Here is a 13,571-nt window from a genome sequence, read left to right as displayed (position 1 = left end):
CTGAGTAAAGGGCTTCAGGCGTGCTATATGCGTGACTTCGGTCTTGTATGACCGTCTTCCACTGGCAGTTAGGCGTGCAATCCTCTAATTCAACTCACTAAGGCGCTCTGTCACAACAAACGGTCCAACATAGTCAGCGAGGAGTTTTTGACTCATTCCACGTTTCCGCACCGGAGTCCATAACCACACTAGGTCACCAGGATTGTAGGTGACCTGACGGTGTCGACTATCATACCGGGATTTGTAGTGCTCTTGCGAAGCTAGAGTACGCAATCGGGCGAGGCGCCGAGCCTCCTCCGCCCGGCAGAGGGTTTCCGCGATACAAGCGTCGTTGTGACTGCAGGAAGCGAAGATAGTGTCCAAAGTGTACCTCGGTGGACGAGCGTAAAGGCGGAAAAACGGGCTGTATCCAGTAGTCTCATGCTGCGCGGTATTATATGCGTACGTGACGAACGGCAGCACTTCGTCCCAGTTCTTGTGGTCCGAGCTAACGTACATGGACATCATGTTCACAAGAGTTCTATTCGTGCGCTCAGTCAAGCCATTGGTCTGAGGGTGATAGGGCGTTGAATGTCGCAGGTTTGAGGCACACAGACGTAGAAGTTCTTCAACAATATCAGCTGTGAATTGACGGCCACGATCACTAATGATCACGCGAGGAGGGCCATGGCGAAGTATTATCGAATGCAGTACAAAATGTGACACTGCGTTTGCAGTTGCAGAGGGTAGCGCCGCTGTCTCGCAGAATCGAGTCAGGTAGTCGGCGCATACTATGATCCAACGGTCGCCTTTGGATGAACGTGGGAACCGTCCTATCAGGTCGATGCCTACTTGTTCAAAAGGTGAGCTGGGTGGCACCACGGGCTTTAGGTAACCGGCTGGGGCAGTAGTAGGTCTCTTGTGACTTTGGCACTCGGCACAGCTGGCTACGTATGTCTCCGTTGTCTTGCGCATTTGAGGCCAGTAAAATCTTTCTTTGGCACGATGGAGTGTCCGCGTGGATCCTAGGTGACCTGAAGTTGGGTCATCGTGCACGACGCGCAAAACAGAAGAGCGGAGGGCTTCTGGCACCACGAGAAGAAACTGTGCACCTGTCGCGGAGAAATTCTTCTTATACAGCAACCCATCTCGAACACAAAAATGGCACGCTGTTGACTGTTTAGCGGCAGAGAAAAGTGGCTCTAAACTTGAATATTCGCGCTGTTCTTTTGCGAAGGTGGCGACATCTGGGAAATCCCGATGTACGGTTGCAATTAAATGGTCAAAACTGCCAACGTCACATTCCCTGGCACGAAGAGGCATCCTGGAAAGGCAATCGGCATCAGCATGCCGTCGCCCGCTCTTGTAGGAGACCGTGAAGCTGTACTCTTGCAATCGCAGGGCCCATCGTGCAAGGCGTCCCAACGGATCACGAAGACTGACGAGCCAGCAAAGAGCGTGATGGTCGGTGCTGATCGTAAACTCTCTCCCGTAAAGGTACGACCGAAACCGCTGCACAGCAAAAATAACAGTGAGGCATTCCTGTTCTGTAACCGTGTAGTTACGGTCGGGTTTGCTTAAAGACCGACTTGCGTAGGCGATGACATGTTCCTTGTTGTCTAAGCGCTGAACAAGAACAGCACCAAGACCTACACCACTCGCGTCTGTGTGGAGCTCCGTTGGCGCTGAGGGATTGAAGTGTCGGAGTATCGGCTGCGACGTCAACAGAAACTTCAGTTGTCGAAAGGAAGCAGAACACTCGGGCGTCCACTCGAATGGGGCGTTCTTGTGCAGGAGGCTTGTCAAGGGATAAGCGACGTCAACAAAGCGAGGAATGAATCGCCTAAAGTAGGAGCATAACCCCAAGAAACTGCGAAGTTCTTTCACAGACTGTGGTGGCTCAAATGCTTCAACAGCCTCCGTTTTCGCAGATTCGGGCCTGACGCCGTCTTTATCCACGAGATGTCCCAACACCAAAGCTTGGCGTTCACCGAAATGGCACTTTTTGGAGTTAAGCACAAGACAAGCCTTCTTTAGGCAGCTGAGGACAGTGTCGAGACGCGCGTTGTGCTCGTCAAAGGTACGACTAAAGATGATAACATCGTCGAGATAGCACATGCATATCTACCATCTTAAACCTCGCAGAATGGTGTCCATGAAGTGTTCGAAGGTGACATAGGCGTTACACAAGCCGAATGGCATAACGTTGAATTCAAAAAGTCCGTCGGGTGTCACGAACGCTGTTTTTTCTTTGTCTTCGTTATACATCGGTATTTGCCAATAACCGGATCTCAGGTCGACAGAAGAAAAGTAAGAAGCCGAATGAAGACAATCCAACGCATCGTCTATACGCAGAAGCGGGTAGACATCTTTCTTAGTAATGCTGTTCAGCCGCCGATAATCTACACAAAATCGCCAACTGCCATCTTTCTTTTTGACGAGAATAACCGGTGCAGCCCAAGGGCTCGTGGACTCCTGGATTACTCCCTTCTGCAGCATTTCTTCAACTTGCTCACCAATTATCTTACGTTCATCGGGTGCCACGCGATACGGCTTCTGTCGTATAGGGTGCGCTGACCCTGTATTTATTCGATGGCGGACTCAAGACGTCGGAATTGGGGACGTCTTACCATTTTGCGAGAAGTCGAACACTTCTGCGTGCTTGGATAAAACATCCAGTAACGTGTGGCGCTCGCTCGTGCTGAGTGACTTGTCCGCCATCTGAAGTAGCTTCGAGTCCGAAAGGCAGGAATGGAGGGGCTCGTCTGCAGCAGCTTCGAGTACAGCCAGGAAAGTAGGTGTTTCTTCCTTGAAGAGCGCAATCTTCATGCCAGAAGGTAGAAGTATGGGCTGGGCCGTACAATTCATCGTCCATAATCCGGAACGTCCTTCAACTACTTATACTATGCAATGCGGCACCAAAACATTCTTCTTTATACAGGCTGAGTGAATGGGGTTCTGTTGCGGCGTCAAATGTTGCAGGAGCGGTGCCAGAGAAAATGACCGGGACGCGGACACTACATTGTGAGGGCACGACGACATCCTCAGCTACACAAAAAGCACTCTCTTGGCGGCCTGGAGAGCTCTCCATGAGTCCGGTCATAACTTCGTCGTGTACCGATAACTCCCCACTTCGACAGTCAACGGTTGCACCACACTCCCGCAAGAAATCTATGCCTAAAATAATATCGTGCGTAGATCGAGGAATAACGGTGAATTCAGTACTGAATATTTTGCCACACAAACACACATCAGCAGTGCAAACACCAACCGGGCACAACGTGTCACCACTAACGCTAGAAAACGTCGATGTATTGCTCCAGTGAAACATAACTTTTTGTCCTAGCAAAGCTTTGAAACTAAGGCTCATCACCGAAATCGTTGCTCCAGTATCCACAAGAGCCATAGTAGGCACACCATTCACACACACGTGAACTTTGTTTTTCAGCATGAAGGCTGTCGGAGGTATATCGTTTGGCATCGCACAGTATCCGGCGACCTTACCCCGATCGGCCGCACTGCCTAGTTTTCCGGATGTGGTGATGGGAGGCGACGCCGAGGCGACGGAGATCGCGGAGCACGTGCGGCAGGCGGAGGCGTTAAGCTGCGGTCAGAGGCTGGTGACGGGTTCCGGAAGTTACCTTGACGGAATCGACGACTGGCAGGTGGACGTGTTGGCCATGACGTGGTAAAGTGTCCATAATTTGCCTGGTAGGATGCTGGTGAGGGCTCTTCTCGGTACAGTCGGCGACGGTCGCAAAACCTAGAGATGTAACCTGGGAGACCGCAGCTGTAGCACACACGGGGAGGAGGCCGAAATGCGCGATGCTGCTGAAACCTCTCAGTTCGGTCGGCAAGCACTGGATATCCGTCCCGATCATCGTGGTCTCTGTACACCCTCGTCGCTGCATACGTAGGGTGCAACCGCGGCGTCGGAGAAGTGTTGCCGCGCTGCTGCTCGCTGTTGAAACATGGTCGGCTTGCGGGTCCAGACTGTGGCACGGCTTGGTAATTGTCCACGTCTGCTGCGTTAACGGATGGTTGCCAAGACATAGGCGGTAGTCCGGGCTCATTGCCTCGGGAGTCGTCACCACCGAAACGGCTGATTTCGTGGCAGCGGAGCAGTTCCTCCCGTACAATCTGCCGTATCGTTGATGAAAGGTCGAATGGTGAGCTAGCTTCGACGCTGGCCACGGTCGGTACATTAGCCAGGCGGCCGAATTTCGGTGCAATACGACGCATCTTCAGTGCTTCGAACGTGCGGCAGTGTTGCATTACCTCGGACACAGATATCAGATTTTCCTTGGCAATGAGAAACTGATACATATCTTCGGCTATGCCTTTAAGAAGATGACCCACCTTATCTTCTTCTGACATGCTGGGGTTCACGAGTCTACACAGCTTAAGAATCTCTTCTATGTACATGGTACATGTCTCGCCTTGGAGCTGGGCCCTTTGGGACAGAGTCTGTTCGGCTCGCTTCTTTTACAGCGAAAGCTGTTATGAGATCATTTCAACGGCCGTTTTTGGTGGCGTAGTTGTCCGCCACCGCCGCCGCCGCTGCCGCCGCCGCCGCCGCCGCCGCCGGTGTCCGTAACCACTATCGCTCGAAATAAGAAAAAAAACGAAATAAGAAAAAATTTCCAGGATGGAACGGGGTTCGAACCTGGGTCCTCTGCGTGGGAGCCCAGTGTTGTACCTCAGAGCCATGCCGGTGCTTGGAACTGCCTTGCAAAACGACGCTATACAGGCCTCATGTCCAGAAGGAACCACATTAACATATGTAATTTAGTGTGGTAGAAGAGTGAAATATTAACCACGCACCACACAACGCGAATTCTGTAACCAGGCGTCACACAATGCGAATTGCGCAACGAGTGGGCTGTTGGATGCTTCCAACCCACTACAAGGGGCTCTGCAATAATTCTTCATCGTCATCAGGCACAACATCAACAAAGTGCGCATGATGCCTTACATGTTTTTAGCGGGTACCACGGCTCTCCGTTGAATCACGAAAAATAACATAGTGGCTGCTGCTCTACTTCACAGAAATTATGATTTATAGCGTAGTGGGTTCCTCGCAAGTGCACTTGCATTGGTTGCCAAGGAAGCCCATGAGCCCATCATCCATTTCCTCAGGGTCTCAACAAAGTTCTTCCCCCCTATCTCTGTCTCTCTTTCTCACATCAATGTATGTTATATTGCATGGTGGGAGAGTTAAATAGCGACCGGGCGTCACACAATGCGAATTACGTAACTGGTGAGCCGTTTAAAGCTTCCAGCCCATTACAAAGAGCTGAGCCACAATTCTTCATCGTTATCAGTCGTCACGTAAGCATTTCCATTTCACAGAAATTATGATGATTTATAGCGTAGTGGGTTCCTCGCAGGTGCACTTGCATTGGTTGCCAAGGAAGCCCATAATCCCATCATCCATTTCCTCAGGGTCTCAATAAAGTTCTTCCCCCTTCTCTCTGTCTCTCTTTCTCACGTCAATGTATGTTATATTGCATGGTGGGAGAGTTAAATAGCAACCGGGCGTCACACAATGCGAATTACGTAACTGGTGAGCCGTTTAAACCTTCCAAGCCATTACAAAGGGCTGAGCCACAATTCTTCATCGCCATCAGTCGTCACGTAAACAAAGTGCACATAATGCCTTACATATGTGTAGCTGGAACCTCGCTTCTGCGCACAATGACGAATAATCGCGTTGTAGGTGCTTCCCAATTTCACAAATATCGTGATTTATGGCGTAGTGGGGACCTTGCTAGTGTACTTGTATTAGTAGCCCCAAGAGAGTTTAGAACGGGCTCTAGAAATGCCGCTCTTCCAGCTTTCGCTGTGACTGTGCTGCGCTTTCCGCGCAAGCCTGGCATTTTTTCGTGATTGAATCTCCAAAGTACTTTTTCAGTTCCTCTTCAAATATTTCCCACGTCGTGAGCGTGTCTTCGTGGTTGACGTACCACAGGAGCGCAGTATTCGTGAGCGATAGCACAACATGTGACAGCTGAGCTGCTGAGTCCCAGCTGTTTAGTTTGCTCACCCTTTTGTACTGCTTCAACCACTTGCCGACGTCCTCACTGGCAGTCCCGGCAAAGCAGGGTGGCTTCTTGTAGAGTTGCGATGGAGCCACTGACCTCGGTGTTTGAGTTCCCAGTAGCATGTCTGCTGCTGAGGCGGGCGGAAGTCCCGCAAGGCGACGACTCCGACGGGGGTCAAAGTGTAGCGATTCCGTTGTTCGGTGCTCACGTACCCAGCGCCTCCACCACTCTGTTACGAGGTTTGTAAGAGAGCTTTATTCGTAAGGCACTGGACGGCGAGTGTCAGCCAATACTCCACGTCGTTCTTCTCTTCCTTTCTACTCCGTTGTTGTTGTCGCTCCTACTCCTTTGCTGTAGATTAGACCCACTAACAATATCTATATATGTGTGTGTGTGTGTGTGTGTGTGTGTGTGTGTGTGTGTGTGTGTGTGTGTGTGTGTGTGTGTGTGTGTGTGTGTGTGTGTGTGACGTCATACAGAAGGTTCTTTTTCTTTTTTGTCATATGAAGGCTTTTATGCTAGAAAAGCGCTCTCTTTGGCAAATTTCATTACAGCCTAATGTGCAGATGAGCGAGCGGAAAGTCGTGCGTGCGTGCGTTGTGTTCATGGAGCTTCCGCTACTCCCTCGAAAAGAAAGGGAGCGATACTGCCCCTGACAAAGACGTTCCAACAGCACGCATCATTTCTCTTGGATGACTTCTTCGCTTTGCTCCTTTGCAGGATGGCTGGACGGACGACGCTGGCTATGTCGCTGTCGATGAGCAGAACGACTGCATACTGGGCAGCCTCAAACGCAAGGGCTCCACACTGAGGTTTCTGTTTACTCGCAAGTTCGACACCTGCGACAGCCACGACTACGTCATCGAAGTAGGTAGACACCGCGGATGATATCACTATTGCTAAGAAAAAGAAACAGCAGTAGTGGGACTGCTACTGCATTTAGGTACTCCAAGCAATTACAAAGGGCAAATCTTGCTGCATTCTGCTACAAAAGCCTCGTCCTGGCAATAACTGTCCCGTGTTCACTTCCGAGGATCCTACGAAGGGCTGGTGGTCAAAACAAAAGGTTGAACTTCCGCTGCCTTGAATTGTATATATGGAGGCAAACGAGTACTTATGATTATGAATATTCCTCCGCATGTTGATTTACAAGTACATCAAAGCTGGGTGCAGCGTTGGTGGCCTTGTAAGCGCAGCGGTTAAGTTCTCAGAGAAGTAAATGTTCCCTTTCGTAGCACGGCCTAGACGTGAAGACATCAGTAGTGGTGTAAAACTGAAATTAAACTTGATGCATCTTGACATTCCTGAAGAAGAAAAAAAGAAAAATATTCTACTACAAGGGCTGCCACAAGAGATGTTTTGGCTTTCGCAAGGGCTGACTTCTGGCCTTGTTGGTGCGACATATCGTAAGAGTTGAGCGCAGATACTTCCGAAAACGGGACACGACGAAGGGGAACACACATCGCGCCTGTGTGTGTCCCCCTTCGATGTGCGTTAAGATTTTTAAAAATATCAGACGAAGACAGTCATGTGTGGGCCGGGCCGCTAGCAACAGGTCCGCGGGCCGCGCGTTTGAGACCGCTGATTTACGTCGCATATAACATACTTAAACATGCACGATGAAGGTCGTTGCAAAGCGGTGTTCCTCTTTTGACTTTGTCAACGGGCAGTCATGTACTCTGCTAAAAATATTGTCCCGTGTCCTTAATAGCAAATCAAGCATGATTCCTTGCCCATTAGTCACGGGCTATAGAGAGACAAAGGCAAAGGAAAGACGGGGAAGTTAACGAGGTTATACCCGGTTTGCTACCCTACGCGAGGGTAAGGAAAGGAATAGAGTACATAAATAAGTTACTACACGGCACAAGCGCGTAACAGCGTGCAAGCAGTAATTATCCGTACAGCAAGCGGTTGAGCAGTTTGTTCTGTATGGACAGAGCCAGTCGCTAACGTTTCTCGCGAGAGAAAAAAAAAAGAAGCAAATAACGCCAACAACTATGTCATGGTATGTCATTCCGACAATTGCAATTGCATTCCACATACCGTGTTACGGATTCTGCATGAATTCCATATAAATATCGGGTGATCTTCAACTGAATAGCTCAAAAAAGATGTGGAATTATTTTAGTGCATTCGGAATGTTTAAGTACGGTTTATGTACTAGTGTGAACGCGCGTTGCGAATTCGAATGCATCGTGTCACTTCTCGCAAAGACACATTGGTGCATCGGAAAAGCAACGACGTATTCATTGCGGTGGCAGACCATTCCTCAAGCGTCTGCAGAATACATCTTCTTGAACATTTGTCTCTCGAGTCGTGAACTATGTCGTTCATCTGCATGGTTAGCCCCGCAGTGGCTTCTTCACATTTACGTACTGTGGCGCAGGACGGCACGGTACATCTGGTCTACGCGACGGGCAAAGGACCGCTGCGTCGCCTGGAGGGTTTGCGGCTCACTCGAGCGCAGCACGGCTTTCAAAGGGCACAGCTCCTGAAAGTCATGGAAGACCCACCGCCGTTTCCATCCGACACCAAGTTTGCAAATTTCCTCAATGACAAGGTATCAACGCATGGAGTTATCCGATAACTCCGTCGCACGCTGCGCGACGGAGAGCGTGATATATTTCGGAAAACATAAAAATTCAGCTAGTTCCAAGCTGTGAAAAACGTCGGGCAGCGAAGCTGTAAGCGTGTGAGTGTATGAAACTGGCCAGCAAGATCACGTGGTGGCGTAAATGCTGTGATAGACTTGAAATGCGCGCGCTTACACCTGATTGCTCAAAGCGAGATCACGTGACCTGCCGGAAGAAGCGATGGCGTTTTAGCGAACGCCTCACGTCACATAGTTTGCCGCCGGCGCAGCCGGAATCCTGTTAAGTGTGCGCTCCCTGTGACCCTCTTGTATGCACCCAGGTGCCTTACCTTGGCGTATTACAATTAACGTAAGTCTCTAAAGAAAGTGCAAATTGCTTTCTCGGTATTTTTGACCGAAAGTACCATTAGGTTTATGCCTTTGTAATAATTTTGAGTAAATATTTAAATGAAGCGCCTACAGCAAGTGTTCTGCATGTGTTGCAATCGTCGGTACAACGCATTCATATGCTTCCCATAAATTATATTCTGCAAGAGTGGGTGTATTGCCAACGGGTTAGCATACTTGCCTTAGGACTGCGAAGGCTCGGGTTCAAACCCTGCCTCGCCAAGAAATTTTATTTGGTTATTCTTGGAAACATTTCGGCGCGCACACAAAAGACGAAGACGAAAGGTGAGAAGACAAACGGGCACGAACTAACAACTAAGTTTATTGAAGGAAGTACACGAAATATATAACCCAGGGTAGCTCAAGAGCGCATGAACTGCAGGAACTGCCAATGTCATCCTGTATGGTGCGATATTAACATTTTGTTTTATCATAAAGACAAGATAACTCGGGAAATAGTTGAAGCTTTTCATATTAGAAGGTGTGCTGATAAATGCGTAAGCAACCCATCGATTGCACTAACTGACAAGGAGTTCACCTTTTTGAGTAGCACTTTTACAATCTGCTGCACGTTGTAGATACTTCTGCAAAATTACTGTCATGATGTGTTTTTCTTTTGTTTCCTTATGGTTTGCTTGTTAGTTTGTTTGATTCTTTTTACGCACATGCGCTCTTGAGCTACCCTGGGTTATATATTTCGTGTACTTCCTTCAATAAACTGAGTTGTGAGTTCGCGTCCGTTTGTCTTCTCGCCTTTCGTTTTCGTCTTTTGTGTGCGCGCCGGAATGTTTCCAAGAATGTCCTCAAACCAACTCGCCCAGCTCTCCATACTATTACTTTATTTGGTTTTTTGGTTATTTTGGTTTTATTTGGTTATTTATTTATTTGTTCCTGTGACTAGTGAACGCCAACGCAGGCACAGGGTCGACTAGGGCAGCCTCGCTGTAAAACGTGGCCACCGTAAACGGAGGTGTCGTAATTCAGTTTGTGGCTCTGCTTTCGTGCAATTTTAGACTGCAGATCTTTGTTTTTGTCGCGTGCGTCGGTTTTTGATGTTGCGTGTTCATCGGAAGAGTGGAGCGCAAGCAGTTCGGTTCAGTGAACACTATAGTATCGGCGTCGCACCACTCTAAGCAACACACGAAGTTCTGGTGACAAGCCACGGCGGTAGAATCGGCACGCTAGCTTCGCTTATTGCATATTAGCAGAGTGCGCTGGACCTGCATTTCTTTCGGCTTTACGCGTGACGTACGGTCGCTGTGAAGAGGCATTCCCCAGCGTGGCATCAAGCCGTTGTCGCCGGGTCTCGGTTTCAAGAAAACCGGTTTTTGTTACATCATTCAAATTAGTTTTTTTTTTCGTGCTACCGTATTATTCGTACATACTTGCTGCACTTTCCTTTAGGAATGAATCCTTCGGCGACTGTACTTTGCCTAAAAGGTCGAATTCCTGTTTAACAAAATTTAGACACAACCAAGTAAATTTCCCAAGACATAACCAAGTAATCTTACCCACTTCGTTATATCGAGATTTAACTGCATTTGCAATTAGTATTCAAGAAATAATCAAGGTAGCTTCGCACTAGTGGTGCCAAGCCTGAAGGAAGTGCGGAGCTGGGTGGCCTTCTTTGTTTCTATTTTTCCCTTTCCTTCTTCTTCTCTCCTACATTTTCTATGTCTTCTTTGTCTCTATTTATATTTCTTCCATTATATACATATATATATATATATATATATATATATATATATATATATATATATATTGTGATGATGAAGAAGTGCACCCTGAAGAGCTAGCTACACAGTCGTATCGTCAGCGCTACACAGGAGCGGCGCGTGCTGAACGTTGTTGCTGTTTTGCGCTGGCTAGGCTTACGGTTCTACACTGTCATATTACAGTTTCTCTTGTCCACGCCGTGTCTCAGCTCTTTATTATAATTGGTGGAGGTTGCTAGGTCTTCTGACAATCCTGGAGTTGCGCAACCGGACTCTACCTGCCGCCATGACCACCGAAACTCACACAAGCCCGCCGCTACCTGCTCCGCAGGCCACCGCGTGCTCCGGCGCGGTTCGTCAACGGGACCCTCCAATATTCAGCGGCACTGATGACCACGACGTCGACGACTGGCTGTCTACCTATGAACTTGTGAGTGTCCTCAACAAATGGGACGACGCCATGAAACTGGCCACTGTCGGTATTTACCTCGCCGGCATTGCTCACTTGTGGCTTCGGAACCATCAATCCGACGTTCCCACCTGGACCGCGTTCAAGGCTAAGTTCAGCGAAGTCTTCGGCCGTCCTGCTGTACGCAAGCTTCGCGCGGAACAGCGCCTGCAGTCGCGCTCTCAACAACCTGGCGAGACCTTTACCAGCTATATTGAGGACGTCATCGACCTGTGCAAACGCGTCGATGCGACCATGGCCGAGGCGGACAGAATCAAGCACATCTTGAAGGGCATCGACGAGGACGCTTTCCAGATGCTGATTTCGAAGGGCCCGGGTACTGTCGCCCAAGTCATTGAGCTGTGCCAAAGCTATGACGAGCTCCGCCGGCAACGCCTCGTCACCCGCCGCCCTGTCCAACATCAGGAATCGTTGTCCGGCTTAACTCCCTCGCAAGATCCCGTACTTCTCTCGCAGATTCAAGCTTTTGTGCGCGAGGAAGTTGCTCGCCAGCTCTCACTAATCCCCAACCTGCCGGAGCGAAGTACGCCGCTCAATCCCGCACTACAACGCCTCATACAAGACCAAGTGTCTGAGGTTCTTCCACCAGAGCTGCCGCCACCAGTCACCGCACCGTTGACGTACGCCGAAGCAGCAGCACGACCACGACCACAGACGTTCCGCGTGCCGCCTCCGTTGTCTACTCCTGCTTACGCCACGATGCCGCCACGACCTCCGGTCCATCGGGTCGCCAATCCTTGGCGCACAGCCGACAACCGGCCAATCTGCTTTTCATGCGGTCTACCCGGACACGTTGCACGCCTGTGCCGCCGCCGACCACTACATTCACGCGACGACCCCCGCTCACCTGATTACAACCACGCGTTCTACGCTTCAGACCGCGAGTTGCCCCTTCCGCGACCAAGCCTTCGACCAGCTTCTGACCGTCGTTCTCCTTCTCCTCGTCGTCGCTCGCTCTCCCCGATGCGTCGACGTCCATCTGCAACCGACACGGAAAACTAAATGGCGCAGTTCCCGAGGCAAGAACTGCGTCATCGTCGCAAAGTACAAGCCCTCTTCTTCCGCCGCCGAATGTTATTAATGCCGTTCTCGAAGGTGTATCTGTTCTTGCTCTCATCGATACGGGTGCCGCGATATCTGTCATAGCCGAAAAATTGTGCCGCTCAATCCGAAAAGTGACGACCCCCTTCTACGGTCCGTCTCTTCGCACTGCCACAGCACAGCCCGTCCAGCCTGTTGCGGCGTGTACTGCCAGACTCATCATTGAAGAAGTACCCTACACAGTCGAGTTCATCGTACTTCCGCACTGTTCTCACGATATTATTTTAGGTTGGGATTTTCTGTCCCGTCACCAAGCCGTCATCGATTGCGCCCGTGCAGAAGTCGCCTTCTCATCTCTTGCCGATGCTTTACCTGCCGGCGATCACCTTTCCTGCGCGAAGTTGGTCATCACCGACGACACCCAGATCCCTCCGCACGCTACTGTCTTGGCACCTGTGTCATGTTCCGCTGCCTCCGAAGGTATCGCGCTCTTCACGCCTTCCGCTGCTTTCGTTCATCGCCACCTCTCACCGCTCCCAACCGCTCTGCTTACCCTTCAAGGTGGTACGACCGACGTCCCTGTGGGCAATCCATTCCCATTCCCGATTACATTGCTTCGAGGTGAATGTATCGGCACAATGGAGCCTTGCGAAACCATCACGTGCGTTCCTGATGGTTCATCAGAGGTCAACGCCCTCTTTTGTAGTCCCTTAACTGGCGCATCGGCCGGTGACGTTTTCAGCCATGTCATCGACGACGATCTAAACCCGCAGCAACGCCGTGACCTTCTATGCCTCCTTGACAAATTTCGCCCAGCTTTCGACAGCCACAGCACTTGTCTAGGCCGAACATCAACTGTATGCCACCGGATCGACGCAGGTTCTCACCCACCACTACGGCAGCGACCGTACCGTGTGTCGTCGACTGAACGCCGCGTCATTGATGAACAAGTAGGTGACATGCTAAAGCGCGGCGTCGTTCAACCGTCAGACAGTCCGTGGGCATCACCAGTTGTTTTAGTTAAAAAGAAGGATGGCACGATACGCTTTTGCGTAGATTATCGTCGTCTAAACAAGATAACGCGAAAGGATGTTTATCCTTTGCCCCGGATAGACGACGCCCTAGACTGTTTACAAGGTGCCGAGTTCTTTTCCTCCCTCGATCTCCGCTCTGGTTATTGTCAAGTACCTATGGATACAGATGATCGGCCAAAAACCGCATTTATCACACCGGATGGCTTATATGAATTTAATGTGATGCCATTCGGCCTTTGCAATGCGCCTGCGACATTTGAGCGCATGATGGACACTATTCTACGAGGCCTTAAATGGAACACATGCTTG

The 13,571-nt window shown here is 50.0% G+C and overlaps 1 protein-coding gene across 1 annotated transcript in view; it reads left to right on the top strand.

Moving 5' to 3' along the window:
• LOC119400178 (dopamine beta-hydroxylase) overlaps positions 1-13,571 on the top strand; it is a 62,246-nt gene that overhangs the window by 16,879 nt on the left and 31,796 nt on the right. Inside the window, exons 2-3 of the mRNA XM_037667175.2 lie at positions 6,744-6,890; positions 8,410-8,583. Of these exons, the coding sequence (XP_037523103.2) occupies positions 6,744-6,890; positions 8,410-8,583 (321 nt within the window). The remainder of the gene's footprint in view (positions 1-6,743; positions 6,891-8,409; positions 8,584-13,571) is intronic.

This window comes from Rhipicephalus sanguineus, chromosome 1 (assembly GCF_013339695.2).
Source record: "Rhipicephalus sanguineus isolate Rsan-2018 chromosome 1, BIME_Rsan_1.4, whole genome shotgun sequence".
NCBI classification, from domain to species: domain Eukaryota; kingdom Metazoa; phylum Arthropoda; class Arachnida; order Ixodida; family Ixodidae; genus Rhipicephalus; species Rhipicephalus sanguineus.
The sequence above is the reverse complement of the archived record's forward strand: the minus strand, read 5'-3'. Positions and strand labels throughout refer to the sequence as shown.